This window comes from Elgaria multicarinata, chromosome 17 (assembly GCF_023053635.1).
Source record: "Elgaria multicarinata webbii isolate HBS135686 ecotype San Diego chromosome 17, rElgMul1.1.pri, whole genome shotgun sequence".
NCBI classification, from domain to species: domain Eukaryota; kingdom Metazoa; phylum Chordata; class Lepidosauria; order Squamata; family Anguidae; genus Elgaria; species Elgaria multicarinata.
Window position 1 is genome coordinate 15,228,913 of NC_086187.1, and position 21,901 is coordinate 15,250,813.

General features: G+C 45.2%; 1 protein-coding gene across 5 annotated transcripts in view; it reads left to right on the top strand.

Moving 5' to 3' along the window:
* The first annotated feature begins 1,299 nt into the window (after nucleotides 1-1,299).
* Nucleotides 1,300-21,901, top strand: part of TELO2 (telomere maintenance 2) — a 29,651-nt gene continuing 9,049 nt past the window's right edge. Inside the window, exons 1-15 of one of the 5 annotated variants that reach the window (XM_063143009.1) lie at nucleotides 1,300-1,360; nucleotides 2,684-3,021; nucleotides 4,177-4,454; nucleotides 5,305-5,373; nucleotides 8,627-8,774; nucleotides 10,080-10,182; nucleotides 12,572-12,640; nucleotides 13,723-13,864; nucleotides 15,143-15,279; nucleotides 16,003-16,091; nucleotides 17,314-17,421; nucleotides 17,549-17,637; nucleotides 20,018-20,109; nucleotides 20,916-21,032; nucleotides 21,334-21,405. In XM_063143009.1, the coding sequence (XP_062999079.1) occupies nucleotides 2,699-3,021; nucleotides 4,177-4,454; nucleotides 5,305-5,373; nucleotides 8,627-8,774; nucleotides 10,080-10,182; nucleotides 12,572-12,640; nucleotides 13,723-13,864; nucleotides 15,143-15,279; nucleotides 16,003-16,091; nucleotides 17,314-17,421; nucleotides 17,549-17,637; nucleotides 20,018-20,109; nucleotides 20,916-21,032; nucleotides 21,334-21,405 (1,836 nt within the window). In that variant the 5' untranslated portion in view covers nucleotides 1,300-1,360; nucleotides 2,684-2,698. The remainder of the gene's footprint in view (nucleotides 1,361-2,683; nucleotides 3,022-4,176; nucleotides 4,455-5,304; nucleotides 5,374-8,626; nucleotides 8,775-10,079; nucleotides 10,183-12,571; nucleotides 12,641-13,722; nucleotides 13,865-15,142; nucleotides 15,280-16,002; nucleotides 16,092-17,313; nucleotides 17,422-17,548; nucleotides 17,638-20,017; nucleotides 20,110-20,915; nucleotides 21,033-21,333; nucleotides 21,406-21,901) is intronic. The other 4 variants (XM_063143007.1, XM_063143008.1, XM_063143010.1 and 1 more) reach the window with 4 other exon arrangements.

Below are 21,901 nucleotides of genomic sequence, written 5' to 3' on the forward strand. Positions count from 1 at the left end.
TAAAAATACACGTTAAAAAGTGATTAAAAACATACCACACATGATTAAAACATCTTTAAAACATCTTTTAAACATGCTAAAATTTCACTGGATAGGCCTGCCAGAATAGATCAGTCTTTATTGCTTTTTTAAACTCTAAAAGACTCAAGTTGACGAATCTCCTCCGGCAGGCCATTCAACAATCTGGGGGCAGCAGAAGAAAATAATAATAGTAGCAATATATTTCTTACTCGCCTCTCCCTTTGGATCGAGGCGAGGAACAACATTAGTGCAACAATATAGCATAAATCAGATACATAAAATTAATTAAAATGATGCTGAAGACAGCCTGCAACTCATGGTCTCTTGACACTTGTCTTTACGGTTATTTTACATGTTTCAGGCTTCAACGAGGCAGAGTGGTGTACTGGTAAGAGTATTGGACTAAGACTAAGGTTTGATTTCGTGCTCAGTCATGAAGCCCACTGGATTGATCTTGGGGCAATGAGTAACCTACCTCAAAAGGTTGTTGTGTGGGGATAAGGGAGAGGAATGAGCTATTTGCCAGGGTTGGGGATGCTGTGGTCTTGCAGATAATGTTGTGCGGCATCTCCCATCATCCCTGACAATTGGCCATGCTGGCTGAGGCTAATGGGAGTTGGAGTCCAGCAACACCAGGACAGGCACAGGTTCCCCTCCTCTGAAACTCATTGAAGAAAGGGTGGGAAATAAATAAAATTCAGCCCAGCACCGAAAACAGGTTCTGAGAGTGAACTGATTTTAAACTATCTGATGCCTTTGGGAATAAGAATAAGAATACGGTCTTTGTTACTGTGTCTTTAAGACAGGGAAGGGCGGGGGGTAGTTGAAGGAGGACAGGGTGAGCAGCGGACTCGACTCAAGATTGGGACCCGCTACCCTTGCCTTTGGTTTAATCTCTATGGTCGGCCTCCCCCACTCCGGGCAAATAACATCCCTCAAGTGCCGTCGTTCGCCGATTCGACGCTCCCTTGGCCCGGCCGGCCAAAGGCAGCGTCGAATCGGCGAACGACGGCACTTGAGGTAAACATTACCCAAGAGGCTGACCATAGAGATTGAACATGAAATCTAGCGCGACACAATTCCTAGAACAACCGGTCAAAAGCGGAAGCCGACTTTGGTTCGGCATGATTCTATAGAGGTACCATAGAGAGCGAGAAGGGGGAAGTAGAGTGTCCCATATCCTAGGACTTCCGGTCGCGCTTCTGCAGTCCGTAGACTTCGCGTATCAAAGCGAAAGCCTGTTACTGCGAGCGACTATTCTGTCTATTAGGGAAGAAGTGGGGTCGCTCCATCGTGGCATCATCTCTATGGTTGGTGAGACACCCCGCCCCCGCTTCCTGTAAGTTCTGGTAGGGACCGTGAGGGCTTTTGCGCGTGAGGCGCTATATAATTTCCTCCCTGCCACTATTTGGGGCCAAAATAGTTGTTCTCATAACGGGGAGAACAGGGGAAAAATGCGTCTGAGGCGCTGTTTCCTCATGGTTTTAATTTTTGTGAACCGCCCAGAGAGCTTCGGCTATTGGGCGGTATAAAAATGTAATAAATAAATAAATACTTTAAAGTGAGGCAATCCTATCTGAGAATTAAGTCCCGTTGAACTCACTGGGGCTTACTTCTGAGGAGACTGCCCTGAGAGTCTCCTTTTTCTTCCCCTTTCCCCCCTCAGACCTGCCCGTTATCTCCACAGTCCCAAGGTGGGGACGCCTTAAAGGCATGGATTTACCTGGGGTGGGGAGGGGGAGGTCTGAATTAACTTCTTAAAGTCTCACCCTTTCTTAAAATCTCACCCTTGTGGCTGCTTGTTATTATCTACATTTTTTTATCCCAATAAAAAGTGCAAGGCGGTATATTCAGTTCTCCCCACCCTCCATTTTTATCCTTACAACGGCCCTGTGAGGTAGGTTAGGCCGAGAGAGAGAGAGAGAGAGAGAGAGAGAGATGGGTCTAGTCCAAGGTCACTCAGTGAGCTTCATGGCTAAGTGGGGATTTGAAGCTGGGTCTCCCCTGCCTTAGTCCTCATGCTCTCTCCTTTTTATCATTACTCCATGTGTTCCAGCCTTCAGCAACCCAGTGTTGTGTAGTTACAATTGTTACACCACACCGTTTCCTGTGTCTTCAAACCCCATCCCTATGTATGAGGAAGGTTAATTAGTGACTGATTTGAGGTTTATGTCTAAATGGGGATTTGAACTTCTGGCCCTGTGGTTCAGGTCCAGCACTGTCTGCTATACCAGTAGCGTTCAACCTTTTGAAGCTCAAGCAACCCCCTTTTTAGCTTAAAACTGGAGCATCTATTTTGTTGTCCATCTTTCTTTTTCTCTCTTTGCCCACTTAGGGTTGGATCGAGGATCTGTCTTCCATGAGAGGAAGGGACCTTCCGTGAGAGGAACGTCTCACTTGCAAAGGGTCCCCATCCTGGTTGGGGAATCCTGGGAATTGTAGGACTTTTTTCTGTCTAAAGATGCATAGGATTGTACCCGTAAATCGCTTTGCCTGTCATACTAACTGTACTGGCTTTCCCCCGTTATACTAACTGTACAGGCTCTCCTGCCTAAGTCTGTAGAACTAGGTTTGGGTTCTTGAGTACCTCAGGGGATAGTAAGGACGAGCTGTGCTTTCGCCAACTTCTGTATTACTTATCCACTGGCTTTTTATTTTTCAGAAGTAATCAAGAGAAATGGACTCTGACTTGCTTCAAGTTCGTCATACAGTGCAAGAAGCAGTTGACACACTATCTTCTTCTGGAGATGGCATCCAGATCTCTAAGACATTGTGGAGGATTAAGAGCTACCTGGGCGGAACTGAAAATCCACCCTCCAAGAAAGAGAAGGAAGAATTTACCCGCTATCATTTCACTACCTTTCTTCAGTGTCTTATCAGTAACCTAAGTCCTGATTGGCTGGAGCAATTGTCAGAGAAGGAATTGTGGGATAGCTTTTTCTTGGAAGGACCGGCAGACCAATCTTTTTTGGTTCTATTGGATTCTATAATTTCTACAAAGTAAGCATGGCTTCCTTCTGTGATTTCTAGTTCTAAAATTATGCAGTTCCTTCAGGAGCCTTGCTCCTGTGCCTAGAGTCATTATCAGCTAAGATGCAACAACAGGGTGTTGTGGTGGCCAGTAGAATAAGAGGTATTGCATAAATATTGGATATTTATTTATTACATTTCTATATCTTGTGGCATTTGGCTGGCTACCATTGATAGAATGGCAAGCTGGATGGACATTTGATACACCATGGCAGTTGTGTTTGTGGGATGCTCTCAGTGATTAAGTTCGGATAACACACGGCAGTGCCCGTGGTGCCATGTTGCATATACAGCCCCCATGCAGGGGTTGTCGTGTTGTGTGAACCCTTATGTGAGGGTTAAGCAATGCTTGCATAAACCATGATCTTGTTCACATAGCATCAAGCCATGATTTGGTGTTACATATAAACCGAGCTGCGGCATGCTCACATGCTCTTCTTCACATGTCTGAAGACAAAATGGGGGGGGGGGTTCCTATTACTTTTGCACTAATCACAATATATTTGTAATGTAAGCCTGAGGGTAGGGACTGTCTTCTTTATTGATAAATTGTAAGCCGCTCCGAGAGCCTTTTGGCTGAGGTGCGGGATAAAAATACTCTAAATAATAATAATAAATAATAATAATATTTCATGTCCAAAGCTGGGAAATGGTGGGTGGTTCTAACTGTGGTTAGTTTAAACAAACAAAGCTTAAATTGTGGTTTGTTAATTAGCCACAATTAAAACAAAGCACAGTTCCCTGAATTCATATATAATGGAACTATAGTTAGCGTTTTATCGGAAAGCAGCCAAGGTTTCCAAATAAGCCACCTTGAAGACCCATTTTTTCTTGTTGGCTTGTTCAGGGTGGTTAACAAGCCACACTGCATGATTAACAAGCCACCCTAGCTATGTTCAGACAACACACTAAGCCACTCTACCAAAAATGCATCGTGTTCTGACAACATGCAAACCCACTGTTTAACAAACAACCCATGGTTCAAAACACCAGTAAGTGTGGGTTAACACGTTGTGTGAACAGCTCCATTGTGTGGGTTTAGCATAGCCAAGTGATAACAGAATCTTGTTGCGTTGCCTCTTCATTATGAATTAAAATAACGGCAGAAACTACTTCTCCATGCAGGCCCAGTTTTCGTCTGGATAAAGTCGTCAGTGTCCTGGAGCAATTCCTGCAGAGAGCTGGACTCTCCGCTCTGATGTGGGAAGTCTGCAAGCAACAAACACTCCTTGGCTCTCCGGTGCTGCAGGAAGCGATCCTCAGCAAGATCGTGTGTCTGCCTGACCACCTAGGCAACAAGCTCCAGGGAGAAAACCGACCCATCTTCTTTCCTCAAAACTACTTTCCATTGCTTGGCGAGGAAATCATCCAGGTGTTGGAGAGGATCTTTGATTCACTGAGAGGTGAGATGGCCCAGGATCCACTGCTGACAGGCTGCAGTTAAGAGAAATAAGGAAGAGCTCCAGCAAAAGTTCCAACTTGAACTTTTCCATGGAAATTTGAAAGATGAGGGTGGAGAGGAGGCAAGAAGTCTGATTTATTTTTAAAGAATCCTTATTTGTGACGGCACTCCTCCAAATAGCACATTAGCCACATCCTGTCCTGCACAGCGCTACATTGTGACGCAGTGTCATTCCGGGGGACATTTGTGAGGGGGGAAAACACAGTGGTACCCAGAATACCAGAACATCACGCTGTAGAGGGGACGCATTGTGATGAGGACGTGGCCAGTGGGCTCCTTGGAGAGGTGTTGCAACTGCTGCTGCAACAACAACAAAGAGTTAAAAAACAAAGGAAGGACAAGCCTACTGCTGCTTTTCAGAGAAAGCTCTCCAACCCTCCAAAAAGTCTGCAATTTTCCCCCCTGCCCCTTCAAAAACTACAGAGGATGTCTCCCCCTTACTTTTGTGGCCTATGCATTGGCCTTCACAGTGGGAAACGCCTTGAAAGAAAGTTCAGTCTATGCTGCTTTGTGCAAAATCAGCATCTCTGAGATCTCGGTGCCTTTCTCTCTGTGGGTTTCATGCTGAAATGGATTTTGCCACTTCTCCCTCCCTTATGAATCATCTTTTCATTTGTATTTCTACTCCACTAACGTACTTAGTGGCAAGTTCTGACTTCCCAGAGGAACGACATCCCATGTATGCGCTCGTTGTTTAACTTAGTAGTTGATTGAGCTTCAGTATGGAAAATATCTGTGATAGGTCTTGGTCTGACTGATTATTTGACTGTGTGGCATTTCTTTTCTTCCAGGTGGCTTGGATTGCTCCATCTCCTTCGTGTCTCAGGTGCTGGGGAAGGTATGCATGCATGGAAGACAGAGTGAGTAAAGCTTTCAGGGGACCGCTTTTTGTGGGGGGGGGGGGGCGAGATGGTGGGGGTGGTCTATTTGATGCATCTCTTTTTAAAATTGTAACCTTTCAGCTCTGCCATCCAAGTAGACTCAAACTGGAGCAATTGAGGATCACATGATATAACTATGCATCCAAAAACTCATACATACACTGGTTTAATGTGGTGCAGTAGGTAGTAAAAGAGACATGAACACACAGAAAAGTTTTATACTGAGTCATTTCTCTGCTGCTGTCTGGTAGCAATATCCCTAAAACTAAGGCAGGTGGTGTTGTTTTCAGCCCTGCAACCTGAGATCCTTTGATCTTGGGAATTGAATTTAGGTCCTTATGAATGTAAAGCACTCTCTCCACTGCCATATTTAAAGGCAGAGAATTCAAAGGCTCCTCAACTTGGCATACCATAGGGACTGAACTTGTGCTCAACCCACTGAAGATTTAAAGTGTATCTTCCCAGGGAAATGTGAAAGAAATCAGTACTGAAAATAATCATAGAAGCATTCCATTTCTAGAGTTACAACTATATGAAGGTTATGATTTTGGGGAAGGCTGGATCTGGAAATATTAGTTATCTTAATAATAGTAACAATAAATAATGATAACTTGTGATTAGGGACTTGACCTGATAACCCATTCCAGCTGAATTTCACTCCCTCCCACTCCCCATGGCCTGTGAAAAATTATTATGTTCCCTTGCCATGTGAAACCACCTGTGCTTTGGAGGATCTGGAATATTTAATTTATTGATCGATTATATTTGTATTTATGATATCTTTTATAAAATATTTGTGGGTGCATCATAAAACATTCAGTAATAAATCCAACCTGACAAACCGCAGCGTAACATTTCTTATTGGCAGCAGAGCCAATAAAACCAAATTATACAGCATCATTAAAAGATAATAATCAGCACATATTAAAAATGGTGGATTAAAGTTTACAGCCTTAAGATCGCAATTTTTAAATGCCTGGGAGAATAAAAAGAACCTTACGTGGGGCTGAAATTACCATAAAGGAAGTGTCAGGCAAGCCTCCCTGGGGAGGGCATTCCATAACTGGAGTGCCACCACAGAAAAGGTCCTCTTTCTGGTAGCCCAGAGAAGTCCTCTGAAGTGGTTCTCAAGGTTTGGGTGGGTGTATCTCATGGGAGTTGATCTTTCAGGTGACTTGGTGCCAAACTGTTATCAGCTTTAAAGTTCAAAGCTAGCATTTTTAATTGAGCCTAGAAAGGGACTGGAAGTCAGTGCAGCTGACAAAGCCCTGTTATAGTATGATTGAATTGCCAAGTCCCTGTTAATAGTCTTACAGCTCTGTTTTGGACTAGCTGAAGTTTCCAGACCGTTTTCAAAAGAAGCGCCCTGTATAATACTTCACAATTATTTAAATGGGAGGTTACCAGGGTACTGGTAATTGTGGCCAGGTTATTTCCATCCAGGTACACAAAGATCACTTGAACCTCTAGTGACAAAGCTGGGCTTCCCCCAAACTGTGGTTTTGATCCTCTAGGTGGAGTGACACCTCTTCCCAATCGATTGAACACCACTTACCTGGGTGGAAGAACTGCCCACCAACAGTACCTCCTCCATCTTGTCTGGACTGAGTCTTAGTTTATAAGTGGTCATCCGATCCATTCCTGTGCCCAAGACTGCCACTGCCTCTCCTGAATTTGGTGAGAAGGAAAAGGAAAGCTGGGTATCATCCTCATATTGGCAATACCTCCAGATGATCTCTCCCAGTGGCTTTAAATGTTAAAACAGGATGGAGGAAAGAATAGAACTTTGTTGGACCCCAAAAACATAACTGCCGATGAGTTAAGCAGTGTCTCCCAGCATCATCCTCTGGAATTGGCCGTCCACGTAGAGAGGAACCACTGCCAAGTGGTACCTCCAACAGTCAACTCCGAGAGTCTATCCAGAATGATACCATGAAGCCTGCGGGGAATCAAAAGGGCAGCACCATCCTTGTCTTTTACCATGGGGTGAAATAGGTAGCCTCTGCCCCCAAACCAGGTCTAAAAAGTGAGCTTAATGAAATTAATAAGTCCTGTGAGTAGTCAAGTTAAATGTGCAAAGAAAATGAGATTTGTTGCTTGTGTTTTCTCTTAACATTTTGAAGTGTGTGTATATAATGAAAAACTGGCCAGGGTTAGGATAGTATTGGAGGAGTTTGGGTGGAAATCATGCAATGAAGCATATTTTAAGCGCTATTGTGATTGGGCCGTCTTCTTCAACCTGGTGCCTTCCAATCATTCCCAGCCAGCATGGCCAATGGGAGCTGTAGTCCAAGACATCAAGAGCATCAGGTTGGGGAAGGCTGGTATAGGACATTGGCCTATAAAGGACCTTGCAAGTTGGGATGGTTCCCTGGAAGATGAACTGCACACTGAATAAATGGGAATCACCATTTGGTAAGGGGCTTTTCTTCCGTATTCTAAGTCACTCTTTAAATGGCTTGATTTATACTGAATAATATTTTAAAGAAAAGAGGAGGAACGTCGGAGGAATCCAGTTTAGGAATGGAACTTGATGAGTTGCCGGCCCGGCCTGCCAGATGCCAGCTGACAGATTCCTGAGCTGGCTCGATTCAGCACACATTGGTTAGGGCAAGCTCAAGCTTTCCCGCTTTTTAATTTGTGTTGTAAATCCCAATTTGTGCAAATTTGCAGCTCTAAATAGTGCAATTTGTGCAGAATGGCAGGTGTAAATGGTCCTTTACGCCTGTCATTTTTCTGCAAACTGCGCTATTTATGGCTGCGAATTTGCGCAAATCGTGATTTCCGTACGTTTTCCCGCCCGCGAATTAGCGCAGATCATGGCCTTGGGGCAGAAGAAGACGCGGGCTCTTGCCGGGAGCCCACAGACTGTCTGGTGGCTCACTGCACACACACGCCAGGCAGGGTTGGGCAACCAGGGAGAGTCCAGCAGGCAGAACATTCTCCCTCTCTCTTTTTCTCAGCCACTAGGGGGCAGACTTCTGAAGAACAGTGCTGCGGAAGGAATATGTACCTCCATATTTTGCCATGGCAAACGCCAATAGTATATTAGGTGCCGTGGGCTCACATGCTAATAAAAGTTTTTTAAAAACTACCTTCCAGAAGCAGAGAGGAGAGTGATTCCCCCCTCTTTGTCTCTCCGCTATTATCTCAGTTATTAGCCGAAAGAAATAATTGGGCCCCTGCACTTCCCATCTTGTAGCCAACTCATTTTCTTCTTTTGTCGATGCAGAGGAAATCTTGAACGTGTTGGTGCCTCACTTAACGGATCGTACCCAGTCTGACTGCATCTGGCAGAGGATGTGCTGGCGACTGGTCGAGAGCGTGCCAGATCGCTGGCTGGAAGCTGTAGTCTGTGGCCTTGTTCAGGCAGCGCCAGGGTAAGAGGTCAAGGGACTGTGTGAAGTGGACGTGATGGGCAGGTTGTCAATCTCAGGGTGGATAAAAATCAATGATTCTTTTTAAGAAATATAAAAAACCGGATGTTTAAAATTTAAATCGGATGTTTAAAATTTAAATCGGATTTTTTAAATAAAATGCTTTTTGAAGAAAAATCTATCTAATGATAGTTTTCTGTTTAAGATACATTAAAATCCAAAGGTTATTCATCATGAAATAAGGATTAGTTTTTAATTATGTAGCATGAGGCTGTATATTCATGCAATGTTTAAATTTTTGGGTAAATGAATTCCATTAATCCATTCACAATGTCATGCTCTTCCAGAGGTTTCCATAAGATTATTGGGCAATTTTTCTGTCTAGAAGATATGATCACAGCTGCTTGGTTTTACAGTTCTCAAAACTGTGAATTTGTGTCTGCAGAGATCACAATCCCATGGTTCCTTTGCAAATCTATGTACACAGAATCAACCTGTTACCTCTTAAGTGCTAAGTTTCAAAAAATTCAATGAATAGAGTGCACTTTTGGGGCAAGGAGTCACATGATTAAATTGAGTCTTTCTGAGTAGTGATTTAAATCGTGATTTAAATCACATCCACCCTGGTAAATCTCCACTTTGTATCACTGCGGGGATTGAGAAGAGCCTGGACTGCACAAGTCAATTTCAAACCTAGACAGAGGAAACCAATGAATATTCATTTTTTCACAAGTGGCAAACACTTATAGCGATGCGATTAGGACATGGTAGAGTGATCATTTTTCTTGCAAGTTTGCTATTTGGGAGTGAGAAACCCATGCCAGTCTAATGCAAGTCCCCCGCACTGTACCAATAGATCCTGGTCTATTTTTTGCTGAACCCTGCTTTAGATTTCTCAGTTAGTGATGTGGTTTCTATGGCGTACATCACACAACTTGGCCTGTGTTCTAGGACATTTATCAAAGCTGTATGACAGGTGTTCTAAGGTTGCAATCCTATGCACACGTTCCTGGGAGTAAGTAACATTGAATTTCCAAGTAAACGTGGAAAGGATTGCACCGTTCATTTCAGTCCATTTGCCACACAGGTACAGATCCTGGAGCGTCCCTGTGATTGTTTCAGGTATGCTAAGGGCAGATCCTTGCGCTACTTTCTATAAAGACAGATTCTTGCGATATTGTGTTCTTGCATTGCTAATACCTTCCTGACTTCCGTTTCTAAATAAGCTAGTCACAGAATCAAATTGTGGCTTAAATTTAGGAGAAAGAACGTAATTGTTGAAATGTCCTTGTTTGTTTGTATCGCTAGGTCTGCTGTGTTGTCACGGTTGTTGGGGAACCTGGTTGTCAAAAGCAGAAAGGCTCAATTTGTGATGACCCAGAAATTGCTGCTGCTTCAGTACAACTATCCGGTGAGGGTTCTTCACTGTCATTGATGGAGAGTCAAGCATATTTTACGCTTCAGATAAGACTGATGTCTTGCGCTTTTACAAGTGCTGATGTGGCCAAGCTCGTGATTCCAAGCTTGGGTTCTGGGGATTCATGATACTTGCCTCAACTGTGAGGTGAGGATCATAGGACCCCAAGTCCTTCCCCAGCATGGGTGGGAGGGGAATTATTCCCTGGCTCAAATTAAAAACTGAGCAGGAGAGGAATTTTGGTGCGTGTGTCATAATATAGACCTCATCGTTGAGGCAAGTTAATGCAGTTCCGAAGAAGAGGAGGGCAGGTTTGGGTTATTGAAGGGGAGGGAGGGGAGGAAGGAAGGAGGGGGATTGAGGGCTCATGGGAGTGGACTTGGCTGAATTCAGATTGGCTTATTTCCGTGGCAATTCGTGGTGGGGAGGAGTTCCTGGAGGAGGCCAGACAGAGATAACAAAGACCAGCAGAGGAGGAGCAGAGCTTCATTAGGAGAAAGGTGTCCATCGCTTTTAATATCTATCTCGACCCTTTTATTAAGCGGGAATCCAAAGTAGATTCATATCCTATTTTATTTTTATTTATTTAAAGTATTTATATCCTGCTTTTCCTCTGCAGTTTGGTGTATGCACATACACACACCACGTGAATAAGAGAAACATACAACTATTCATAATGAAACATAGCAAGGGTATTGCTAAAAATGAATTTTTGTGTGCTTGTGATTCTAGTGTACACTAGAGGATTTCATAGAATAGTAGAGTTGGAAGGGGCCTCTAAGGCCTTTGAGTCCAACTCCCCTGCTTAGTGCGGGAATCCACCTTAAAGCATCCCTGACAGATGGCTGTCCAGCTGCCTCTTAAATGCCTCTAGTGTAGGAGAGCCGACGACCTCCCTAGGTCATGGGTTCCATTGTCGTCCCCAACCTTGGGTGGCTTCCCAGTTTTTGTGTGTGCCCCCCCCCCATCTTGAAAAACTGAAATGTCTCCCCTGAGGCTGAGTTACTGACAGTAAAAGTATTAACCTAAAATATGCTGGTTTTTGGCCCCTCCTCCTTTGCCTCCAGCCCCGCCCACCACTGGAAACTGCTTCTCTGAAAGTGAATTTCACCCTTGGGCTGAAAGAAGTTTGACACCCCTGCATGAAGGGCTTTCTGATTTTGTTCAGCAGCCTTGCGAGTAACATGCCTTACCACAGCTGGCTGGGGGTGATGTAGTACCAACACACCTGGAGGGCACGGGATTGAGAGAAGGTTGTCCTAAGAAAAGAAAACCCTGCGAAACTTGCTTTGTGACGGTGAACTGATAAATTGTGTGCTGTGGTTTTCTTCCCCCAGCACCCCACACACCAATTTTATTTTAAAATAGCATGATGCGTACTATAATGGTATCGGGAACGTATTGATGAATGCCATAATTACAACAGAGGAGCCCGTTGCAAACGTAAGGGTACAACAGCTGGGATTGTTTAGCTTGGAAAAAAGGAAGCTGAGGGGAGACATGATAAAGGTGTATAAAGTTATGCATGGTGTGGAGAATGTGGATAGAGAGACATTTTTCTCATAATATTAGAACCCAGTGGGGTTATCTCATGAAGCTGATTGGTGGGAGGTTCAGGACAGATAAAAGGAAGGACTTCTTCACACAGTGCAGAGTTAAACTATGGCATTCACTACTACGTGAATGGCCACCAATTTGGATGGCTTTAAAAAGGAGTTGGATAAATTCCTGGAGGAGAAGGCTATCCATGGCTACTAGTCCTGGTGGCTATGTGCTTCCTCCAGTAGCAGAGGCAGTATGCCTGTATGCACCAGTTGCTGGGGAACATGGGTGGGAAGGTGCTGTTGCACTGGGTCCTGCTTTGTTAGTCCCTGGGCGACAGCTGGTTGGCCACTGTGTGGACAGAGTGCTGGACTAGATGGACCCTCAGTCTGATCCAGCAGGGCTCTTCTTAGGTTCTTAATGAAAACAAGGCTACCAGTTGTGATGGCTGTATCCTACCTCCAGTATCAGAGGCACCAGTTGCTGGGGAACATGGACGGGAGGGTGCTGTTGCACTCATGTGTTGCTTGTGGGTTTCCCGTGAGCAGCTGGTTGGCCGTCGTGTGAACAAAACGCTGGACTAGATGGATGCTTGTTCTGATCCAGCAGGGCTCTTCTTACATTCTTATTATTCTCAAGCTCCTTCTCCCGTATTATGAAAGGGAGCCATAACTCACAGCATTTGCTCTATGGTTCCTAGCTTGTAAGAAGAACCTGTAGAATTTGTTAATTTCACTCGCTTCTTTCATTCCCCTGCTTTTAGCAGCCCTTCCTTTATTGAAAGTTCTGTGGTGGAGGTCCAGAGTTTGCCAGATGCATAAATTCTGTGGTTTCTTTACAGACTGCTGTGCTGGAGACTCTCCTTGGATACCTGGCCCTGGACACTATGCGGCGACCCTTACTGACCAAAGTAAGTGGGGTGGCTGTTAGCTATCTCTATCTAACAGACAGACAGACAGACAGACGGCATTGTCCTGTGCAATATAATAAATGCATCAGAACTAACTTAGGATGAAAGAGAAGCTGATCCAGAGTCGCTGATCGTGCCAGAGATTGTTCCTATTCTATGATTCACTTCTTTTCAATGGGCCTGTTCAGACAACACGCTAAGCCATGGTTAGGCCACTAACCCTTTTGCAGCAAGTGGTTAGTGAGCGTGTTTAAACCGTGGTGATGTAGCCACCATGGTTAGAAATAGTTCACAGGACACGCTGAGTCATGGTTCACGTGACATGCTAAGCCATAATGTATAGCTCAAAATACCTAACCACCGTGGCTTGGCGTGCCGTCCGAACAAGGTCAGTGTGTCAACAGTGAGATAAAAAGACGGTTATCTCAACCCTTCCCTTTGGGCGGCGGAGGGCAACTTTGCATGGGTTGCTTCTCCCATTTGCTCGAATGGACACAGCTGGGTAAACCAGCACTGTGTAGTCTAACTTTCCCCACGCTGGTGTGGGACTGCAGCTCCCATCACCCCTAGTCAGCATGGCCATCCAAAACATCTGGAGATCATCAGGTTGGGGGAAGTTGGTGTAGTCCGGGAGAAAGTCCTTCCTAGTCGCTGCTCTGCTCCTGGGCACGGGCGTTTATGGAGCTCAGCTGCATTCAGAGCAAGTCGGCTTTTTCTTCTTCGCTTCCCCTGGATAAGCTCACTGGGATGGGGAGTTGGCAAAGGAAATAAAACAAAACACACACACACACACGGAGCAAAGCTTCAGTCTAAACACGTCCTCGGCAACTATTGGTTTATTTGATATATTAATTATGTGTGTGCCCCACGTTCAGTGTACATGGGCCTCCCTTCCCCACACTGACATCATCACAGCAATCCTATGAGGTCAGTTAGGCCGAGAGATGGTGGCGACCGGCCTAAGGTCACCCAGTGCTAAGTCCAGTGTTCTTATTGCAGACAACAGGCTCAAAGGGAGGCTGGCGTGGGCCGTAGGGTGTGGGTGTGACACGTTGAACCTGACACAGACGTTTCTAATGCAGGTTTTGAAAGAGCTGCTGGAGACCTGGGGTAGCAGCAGTGCTGTGAAGCACTCCCCAGCGGAGCAGCAACTGTACATCAGCAAGGCCATCCTGATCTGCCTCTCCCATCTGAAAGAAGCAGAAATAACAGACAACAGGCAAGGTGAGGGTGGGAGGGAGAAAAGGGTCCGTGAGCCGGCTCCTTGTGTCTCCAGCCCTCTGGTCTGGAAGCATCTCTTCCCCATTGTGGTTATCAGCTCCACCTTTGGGCTTGATCCAGCATGGGAGTAGCTGCATTTGATGCCAAACTCTGAAATCTCCCACAGAGCTTGAAAATGCACACATGTGGATTTTAGTGGAACTGGGGCTACCTGGATAAAAGAAATCTTGTCTTTAATAGCACGATACTCAGTTTATCTTTGTGGGGAAGGCCCTAGGTTTCTTTGGAAGAATCTGGGTGACTTCCTGGGAAATGGCCAGAAGGTGGCTGGGACAACGTCTTCGCCAGTCTGCCTCCACGCCATGAAACAGCTGCTCACTGTGGTGCGGCAGGAACAGTTGCCTGGTCCTGCCAGTCGTGAGCAGCTGAGAAAAGGCCTGGCAGGAGCTGGGAGGGCTCACCTCTTGGATGGTCAGATGGCTTGAATTTGGTGCATCTCCCTTCGTCCCTCAGCATGGACAATGTTACCTAGGGCTTATGGGACTTGAAGACCCCCGACATCTGGCAGGCCACAGAGTACCCAACCCAGTTACAGATTTATTGTACTGGACAATGGCAGGCGTGTTAAGAATTTTAATTCTGACACATGGGCCGAAGCATCCAGCTTCGTTTGGGTTTCATGACATTTATTATCAGCCCAAATAATGTGGTAAACCCATCTTCTAACTGGTCTTCCTCCATGGATCAGGGTGCATCTCAAGGCCCCGTCAAGCCCTCCTGTGCACTTGAAGGATTCCTTTTGAAATCACGTGCAGGGCATAGAGGCTGTGTGAATGCAAGGCTAGTTTGGTTGGGTTCTATGTGTCTTGTCTACAGAGAAGAGCAGAAATTCCCAGTTGGGCTTTATTGTAACCCAGCCTTCCACAACGTGGAGCTGGATGATGGGTGTTGCAATCCAACACATCTGGAGAACTACAGGTTGGGGAAGGCTATTGTAACTTAACAAAGTTACTTTCTACCACCTTGGATTCTGGTTTTAAGGCCCTGAGGTTGGGCGAATTCTTGGCCAGAAAGATTGGTGCTGTGCTCTTTTGCTTGCATCAGGAAGCCATGGCTTCAAAAGATGTTGAAATATACAATCGGGCTTTTTGTAGAATGGTACAACAGCTGCTCATAAGGTTTTTGACATGCTTCTGGAGTTGTCTGAGCCGGCCAGCTGGTTGGAGGCTGCTGTGCGTTGTGCACTAAACTTGCTCAGTTGCTTTCTGCTTGCCCTTCCAGAGCTGCTCACAAGCATGATGGAAGGGATGACGTGCCATCTTGATAGCAACTTGCCACGGATCCGTCACATGGGGATGGTTGTAGCGGAGTGTATCAGTGCCAGGATAACCCCTGAAGGACCACCCTTGAAATTTCAGGTAAACTAGCAGAGTGACATTTCTGTAGTGCTTTGTTTTGAGAGAAATTTTTCCCCAAAACATGCTGATGGAAGATGCTTTTTGCTGCTGCATCCCAACTTAAGTCTTTTAGGTTTGGGGAGAGGGAGAACGAACGAACAGTGTCTGGTTTCCTGCTCTGAATGAGTCTCAGGCTTGTGCGCTCCCTTCTCTTTTGCAGCTATGAGGAGGACCCTGAAATATTTTGCTTCCACTTTTAAACAAATCACAGCTCCCCATGACTCAGGGAGCTCAGGGAACTTTTGTTTCAGATCCTGGCTTGCTCTGAAACCACAGTTTAAACAAACCACTGTTCTCCCAAGTTTGGATGTAACAAACTATGGTTTGTTTAAAAAAGAGAGTAAAAGCGTCAAATCTCTTCCTTGTGGCCTTGCAAGAGTAGGGGAAGCCTGAGGCTTCTGCAGGCTCATTCATGTAGCAGAAAATCATAGCTCCCTGTTATGTCTGAACTGAGCCAACGTGTAGTCAAGTCCAGCCTGGTATTTAATCAGGCACCTGGCTACGGCTGCAGGCCTTCCAGCTGCATGTTTTTCAGCCTCTTTGTGCAGTAAAACAACAGTCTAAATAATCCCAAGAGCTGCTTCAAGAAGTGAGATGGTGGCTGCTGCTTGTCTTTATCCAAGCGCCAACCCATGTGCTGGTCTCCTTAGCAAATCTTAATTTGTGTTTTATTTTAAATGTTAGTATGAAGAAGATGATGAGATCAGAGAACTGAAATCCTTGCTAAGCCAGAGACCAGAACAGACCTCCGTCGGAGATTCCCCAAGCACTGGGTAAGTTGTGACCTCACTCTCTTGTGACTTAGCCTTAGCTATGTTCAGCTTCAGCTCATGCTGGTGGCTTTTTGTCATTCTTTCCCTGTTGGAGACGCTGCCCTGATTTGCATGCAACGCTAAACCATAGCTTAGTGCTATAAGAATGAGCAGCAGCGAGCCTTGGGCTTGTGCTGTTTCCCCACATCGGAGCATCCACTTCCTGTTTTCAAGTAACTGGAGTTTCTGATTATATCTGAATTGGAAATTCTGGTTAGTTTAAATTCTGATTTGTTGAAACAAACCAGGATCATAAACCATTGTTTGATCTTGGCTTGTTCCAACAAACCAGTGTAAACTAACCATATTTTGTCCATTTCAGACACAATGGCAAACCATGTGACCAAGGAAGAGAGGGGAGGAGGCAGTGTGCTAGCAACTGCTTGCTCAGGTAGCTCGCAATTGCTTGTTCAGCTAGCACTCCACTAGAACACCTAAGCACACACAGTCTTGTTATCACTGAGAAAATACTAAGAAGTATAAGGAAGGAGAGCCCACAACTTGTGAACTGCCCAGAGAGCTTCGGCTATTGGGCGGTATAGAAATGCAATAAATAAATAATAATAATAAATAAATAAACTTCCAAACAGCCCTTTTAAGACCTCAAAATATTGTATATTTCACAGAACCTGCTTAAACAAAGAGGATTTGCATTGTTCTCCTTCAGACGTTACACTATGTTCCACCCAGAACAACTGTAGCCTACATAGAATTTACAGAGGCAATGAATGTGCTATTGCATCTTATTAAAGATCCTTGTAAGGACAGATGTGCTTAAAAAATGGGTCTGCGTAAGAAAAATACAACTTAGGTTAAAACAGATGGGCCACACAGTATCAGTTGGAAACAGATCCCCAATAAAAATACTGTTCATTTAAATACATGTGCGTTTCCCCCCCTTTATACCTATGTGTAAACTGAGGGTTATGCTTCAAGCATCTGGTAAAGAGAACTGGAGTCTTATGTCATAACAAATGTGTTAGTTTTTTAAGTTGTTTTGGCTACAGCAGACAAACACAGCTCCCCCTCTGGAAATGAGTCAAGTGATTGTGCAGAAAGGCTCTTGAAGGAGATCACAAGGAGAGGCTCTGACATTACGAGTTGTGTACTTTGATCCCTTGCGCTCATGAAGATTTGTGACGTTATAGGTTTTTAAAGTTACACATTTTTTTTCCTGCTGTAGGAACAGCAAGCTAGCCACGGCACCAAGCGTTGTCGTGAAACCCAACGTGGAACCGTTCTCGGGTACTTCCGAAGAAGTGGGTCAGGGAACAGACTCCGAGCTTGATAGGTAAGTGGTGAAAGTCACATCGACAATCAATAGCACAAGTGCGCTGTGGAATCAGTCTGTGTGGGAATTGAAGCGCCCATTGAGAAAGAACTTGGAGCCCACTGGGGGATTTTTCCTTCTTTTACAGCGACGACGACCTCGTTCCGTACGACATGTCCCAGGATAAAGAACTGAAGAAGATCAGGGCTCCCAGCTACATCCGAGACTGTCTTGAAAGTAAGAGATGAAGGGCAGAGTAGACGAAATATCTGTGTTGTTTATTCATCTGTTGTTTTATTATGTTTATATCCCGACTTTTGCTTCAAGAAGCTCAGGGCAGCAGACACGAGTCTCGCTAGTGGCTCCTCTTTCAATGGGGTTGTGAATCCATTCTGGGTTTCAGAACCAGCCAGAACAATAAAGGAGCTCTCCAATGCACTGAACCCTACTCCCAAAATAGGTTCAGCACTTGGAGAGCTGCTTTAAAGTTCTGGCTGGTTCTGACTGAAGCCCAGAATGGATTCATAGCCCTACTGCAATCAGAGCCACCAGCCTCCACTGGTTCTACCCTTCACAATAACCCTGAGAGACAGGCTAAGCTGAGAGACAGTGAATAGACCAGGATCACATCATCATACATGCCCACCTTTTTCTTATTACTGAGACTCAAGACGGCTTTACAAATTAAAACATATACAGTTAAAACAGATAGAGATATACAATTTTTTTAAAAAAATATTAAACATACTACAATATACAAACATTTAAAATACGAGTATTTTATTTTTTTAAAAAAATATCCCAATATATAAACACCTTGTGAGCTTAATGGCTGAGTGAGGATTTGAACCTGGGTCTCTCTAGACCACATCCTGACTCCCGAACCATGACAAGACAGTGGCTCTCGCACGTTGTGGTTCTGGTTGAAATAACCGTGGTTGTTGCCTCTGAAACATCCCGTGGCTTTTCTATAGCGCTGGCATTCTGTGCTCTTACACATCAGCCTGGTACCCTGCAGAGGTGTTGGGACTACAGCTCCTGTCATCTACAGCCAGTGGAGTCATCAGCCATCCTAGCTGGGGATGACAGGAGTTGTAGTCCCAACACTTCTGGAGCGCAGCGGGTTGAGGATCACAGCCTTTCACTTATAGCCTGCAGGGCTTGTTTGTCCTCTGCCTTTCCCCAAAACTGGCTGAAGCGTGTGCAGAGCCGAAGCTTCCGCTTGAGCCACGTTACTGCTCAAACTTGGAAAATAGATGTTTTTCAATTCCTTTTATTACAGTCAACAGACCAATAAAACATATAAAAACACATAATAAATATTTAAAATACATGAAATTAAAACAGAGTATGATTACATGAACCTCCTTAAAGTTCTGTGCTAGAAGCAAAGGAAAATCCTGCCACCGTAACTGAACTGGTAAGGACTGCGTGATTAAGAAATTTAGCAACTTGTTCAGCGGTATGCTTATCTTGAGCCTGTAAAAGGACCGACATAAGGGTCACGGACGATCGTCCAGGTAATCGTTGCGTGAAAGAATGGATAAGAAAATAGGTGTTGTTTATTGAGAAGCCAATAGACAACAAAGAAGTTAAGGAAGAAGATTAAAAATAACGATTTTATAAATTGAATAGCAGTGTTTAAAAAGAATATATATACAAAGCATTCTATCACATGTGCAAAAATACAATCAATCCATCAAAGGATTCAACAAAGAATGCGCAGTGAAGTTGTTTCCATTGGCCAGACACGTTTCGACGCAAGGTCTTCCTCAATGGCCTGTGAGCTCTGGAACAAATGCAAACATAAATACAAACATTTGTAAAGGCCAAGGTGACGGCAAACGCTTGTTACCGTAACTTTTTAGACAAGCAGAATGTTTTTAAAATAAAATTAATTAGACCTACCGAAGCTGGTTGGAGCTGAGGGCTGTTCTTGTTGTTGTTATTGGGACTGACTTTACAGGTTTCAAATAGTAAAGGAAATAAACGAAATCAAGTGTCACTTCCCACTGTGTAGCTCCTGCACAATATTAAGAAAATAAACAGCTTTCTAAGGTTATATTTCATTGTAATCATTTTATCCCAAGGACAAAGGGGAGAAATATCCCAGAAGGAAAATATAACCAGGAGGTCACTTGGTTTGCGTTGCAGAAGGTCCCAGGTTCGATCCTGGGCATCTCCAGGTAGGGCTGGGAAAGAATCCTGCCTGGAACCCTGGAGAGACGCTGCTGCCAGTCCGTGTCGACAATACTGGGCTAGATGGACTCAGGGTCTGGTGCAGGGAAAGGCAGCTTCCTGTGGCTCCTCCTCTCCTTGAACTCTTGCGTGCTCCGGCTGCCTGTTACAAGGACTTTGCAACTTACCCCTGAAATTTGCTTTTTTCATCCTCCCAAACTCCTTTTGTGTCGCGCCTTTTGGACAGTTAAGGCTGAGACCAGGGACTGTCTCCTTACAGATTTTTGTAAGCTGCTCTGGGAGAGTCTTTTTTGGCCGTGGAGCGGGATAAAAATGCCTCGAATAAAGGAATAGTGCGTCTTCTGAGTGCAGAATTTAACACAACTCCACTTACGACTGACAAAATTAAAACTTGCTCTTTCATTTTTGTCTCCCTCAGTCTTGACAGGCCCCGAAGACGCAGACAAGTACGAAGCCACCATGGGCGTCTTGGAGGTTCTGATCCGAAAGAATCCAGCCGCTGCGCGAGAGGTAAACGCCGCCTGGGCTTGTTGCTTTACTGCTGGGTTTTGATCCCAGTTCTGCTTTAGAAATAGCCAGTTGGAGGTTATTAATTAGGGTTCAGGGACTTGCCCTTGGGTAATGAGATGTGTTGGACTACAACCCCCAGGATTCTGGGAATTGTAGTTCAAAGAACCAGACAGCATTGGGATGAGGTTGCAATAAACTATTGTTTAGCATGAGATCTGAACTGGCCAGGTGTGTTTACCACCAACTATGTGTAATGACCACCAGCAACCACAGTCTAAATCCGGTTAGCAGTGGTGGGAGATCTGGGAGCCATTTTTATCCCACACCCTCCACCCTATTCTGGGCTCTCCCCCAAAAGTGCCAGGGGGAGAAACCAGCTTTGTAGTGCTCCTTAGCACTGCAAGGGTTACATTTAGCTAAATTTGTTTGCAAGCTAAATTTGACCCTTGTAGCGCTAAGGACTCCCAGGTGTCATTTTCTTTTGATTAAGAACGCCAATATTTTTTTCCACCGCTGCCAAATTTGGCAGAGTGGTGGGGGCCATGTGTTGCCCACCCCTGACTTGGATAACCACGGATTTGAAACTCTAAACTCCCTTGCCCCTGTCAGAGAAGCGCCCAGATGCAAAGTCGAGGGCAGGGCTTTCACCTGCAACCGTCCTGCTGCCACGGGGGGGCACTAAGTGGTGGCGGATGCTGTGGGGGACCCTCCGAAAGCATCTTGCCGGGGGCCTGGCCAAATGCTGTGCCTTTTCCCCAGCAGAATGCAGAACGCCAGGTTACGTCTGCTTTGGTATTTTTGCGCAGGTGAGCGTGGAGCTGGCGAAAGTGCTGCTGCACATGGACGAGAAGAGCTACATAGACGGCTTCGTGGGGCTTCGACAGAGCGCCTGGGTGGCCGTCGTGGTCACGGACCCAGTTCCAGTGAGTCCTTGGGCTGCCTTTGGGCACTGACTTTCTTGCCACCCTTGCAGAAGGCTGTTTGAGGAGCCAGCTGAGGAGCAGCTAAGGCAAGGCTCTTCGTGCTAGATGGGCAGGGAAGACCGCCTTCTAGGAAGGAGCAGGGGAGCCCTGGAATACATTAGCAGCTGCTTTGGTGGCTCATTGGCTCCTGCTGCCTTTTCTCTGCGCCTGCTTTGTCACTGATGAGTGGGCAGATTGACAGGAGAGGTTGAAGGACGATGGGACCCTGAAAGGCCTCTGAATGTTTGTTTCTTCTGCCTAGGTGGCCCAGTATCTCACCTCCGAGTTCTACTCTCTGAATTATAGTCTTCGCCAGCGTATGGACATCCTGGACGTAAGTGGCAGCTACTGGGCCCACTCCCCTCCCAGCCCCCCCCCCCCCCAGCCCCACATTTTAAGTGTGCCTTTTGAGAACCAGTGTTGCATAGGAGCTAAGGAGGTGGAGCTACTTTTCAGGCAGTCCTGGGTTCAAATCCAACGTCTGACATGAAGTTGTTATGTGGCGCTTAGTCAAGGCATTCTCGCTCATCTTTAGGCCACTCCACCCCCATTTGCATCCTGGGTAAAATAGTAATGGCCTGCCTTGCAGGGTTGGTGTGAGGATCATAACAAGAGAATGTGTGTGGAATTCTGAAAGGGGGCAGAGGGGTTTGTTTTGCAAACCGTTTTGAAAAATATATATTTTGAAAAGTGGTATATAAACGACTTCAGCGATAAGTAAGTCGTTTGAATCCTCTTAAGATTAATATTATATACCATTATAAAATAAAATCGACATAAACATAGAAAATCAGGTTTAAGTTTCTAAAATATTGTACTTTCTCCATAAC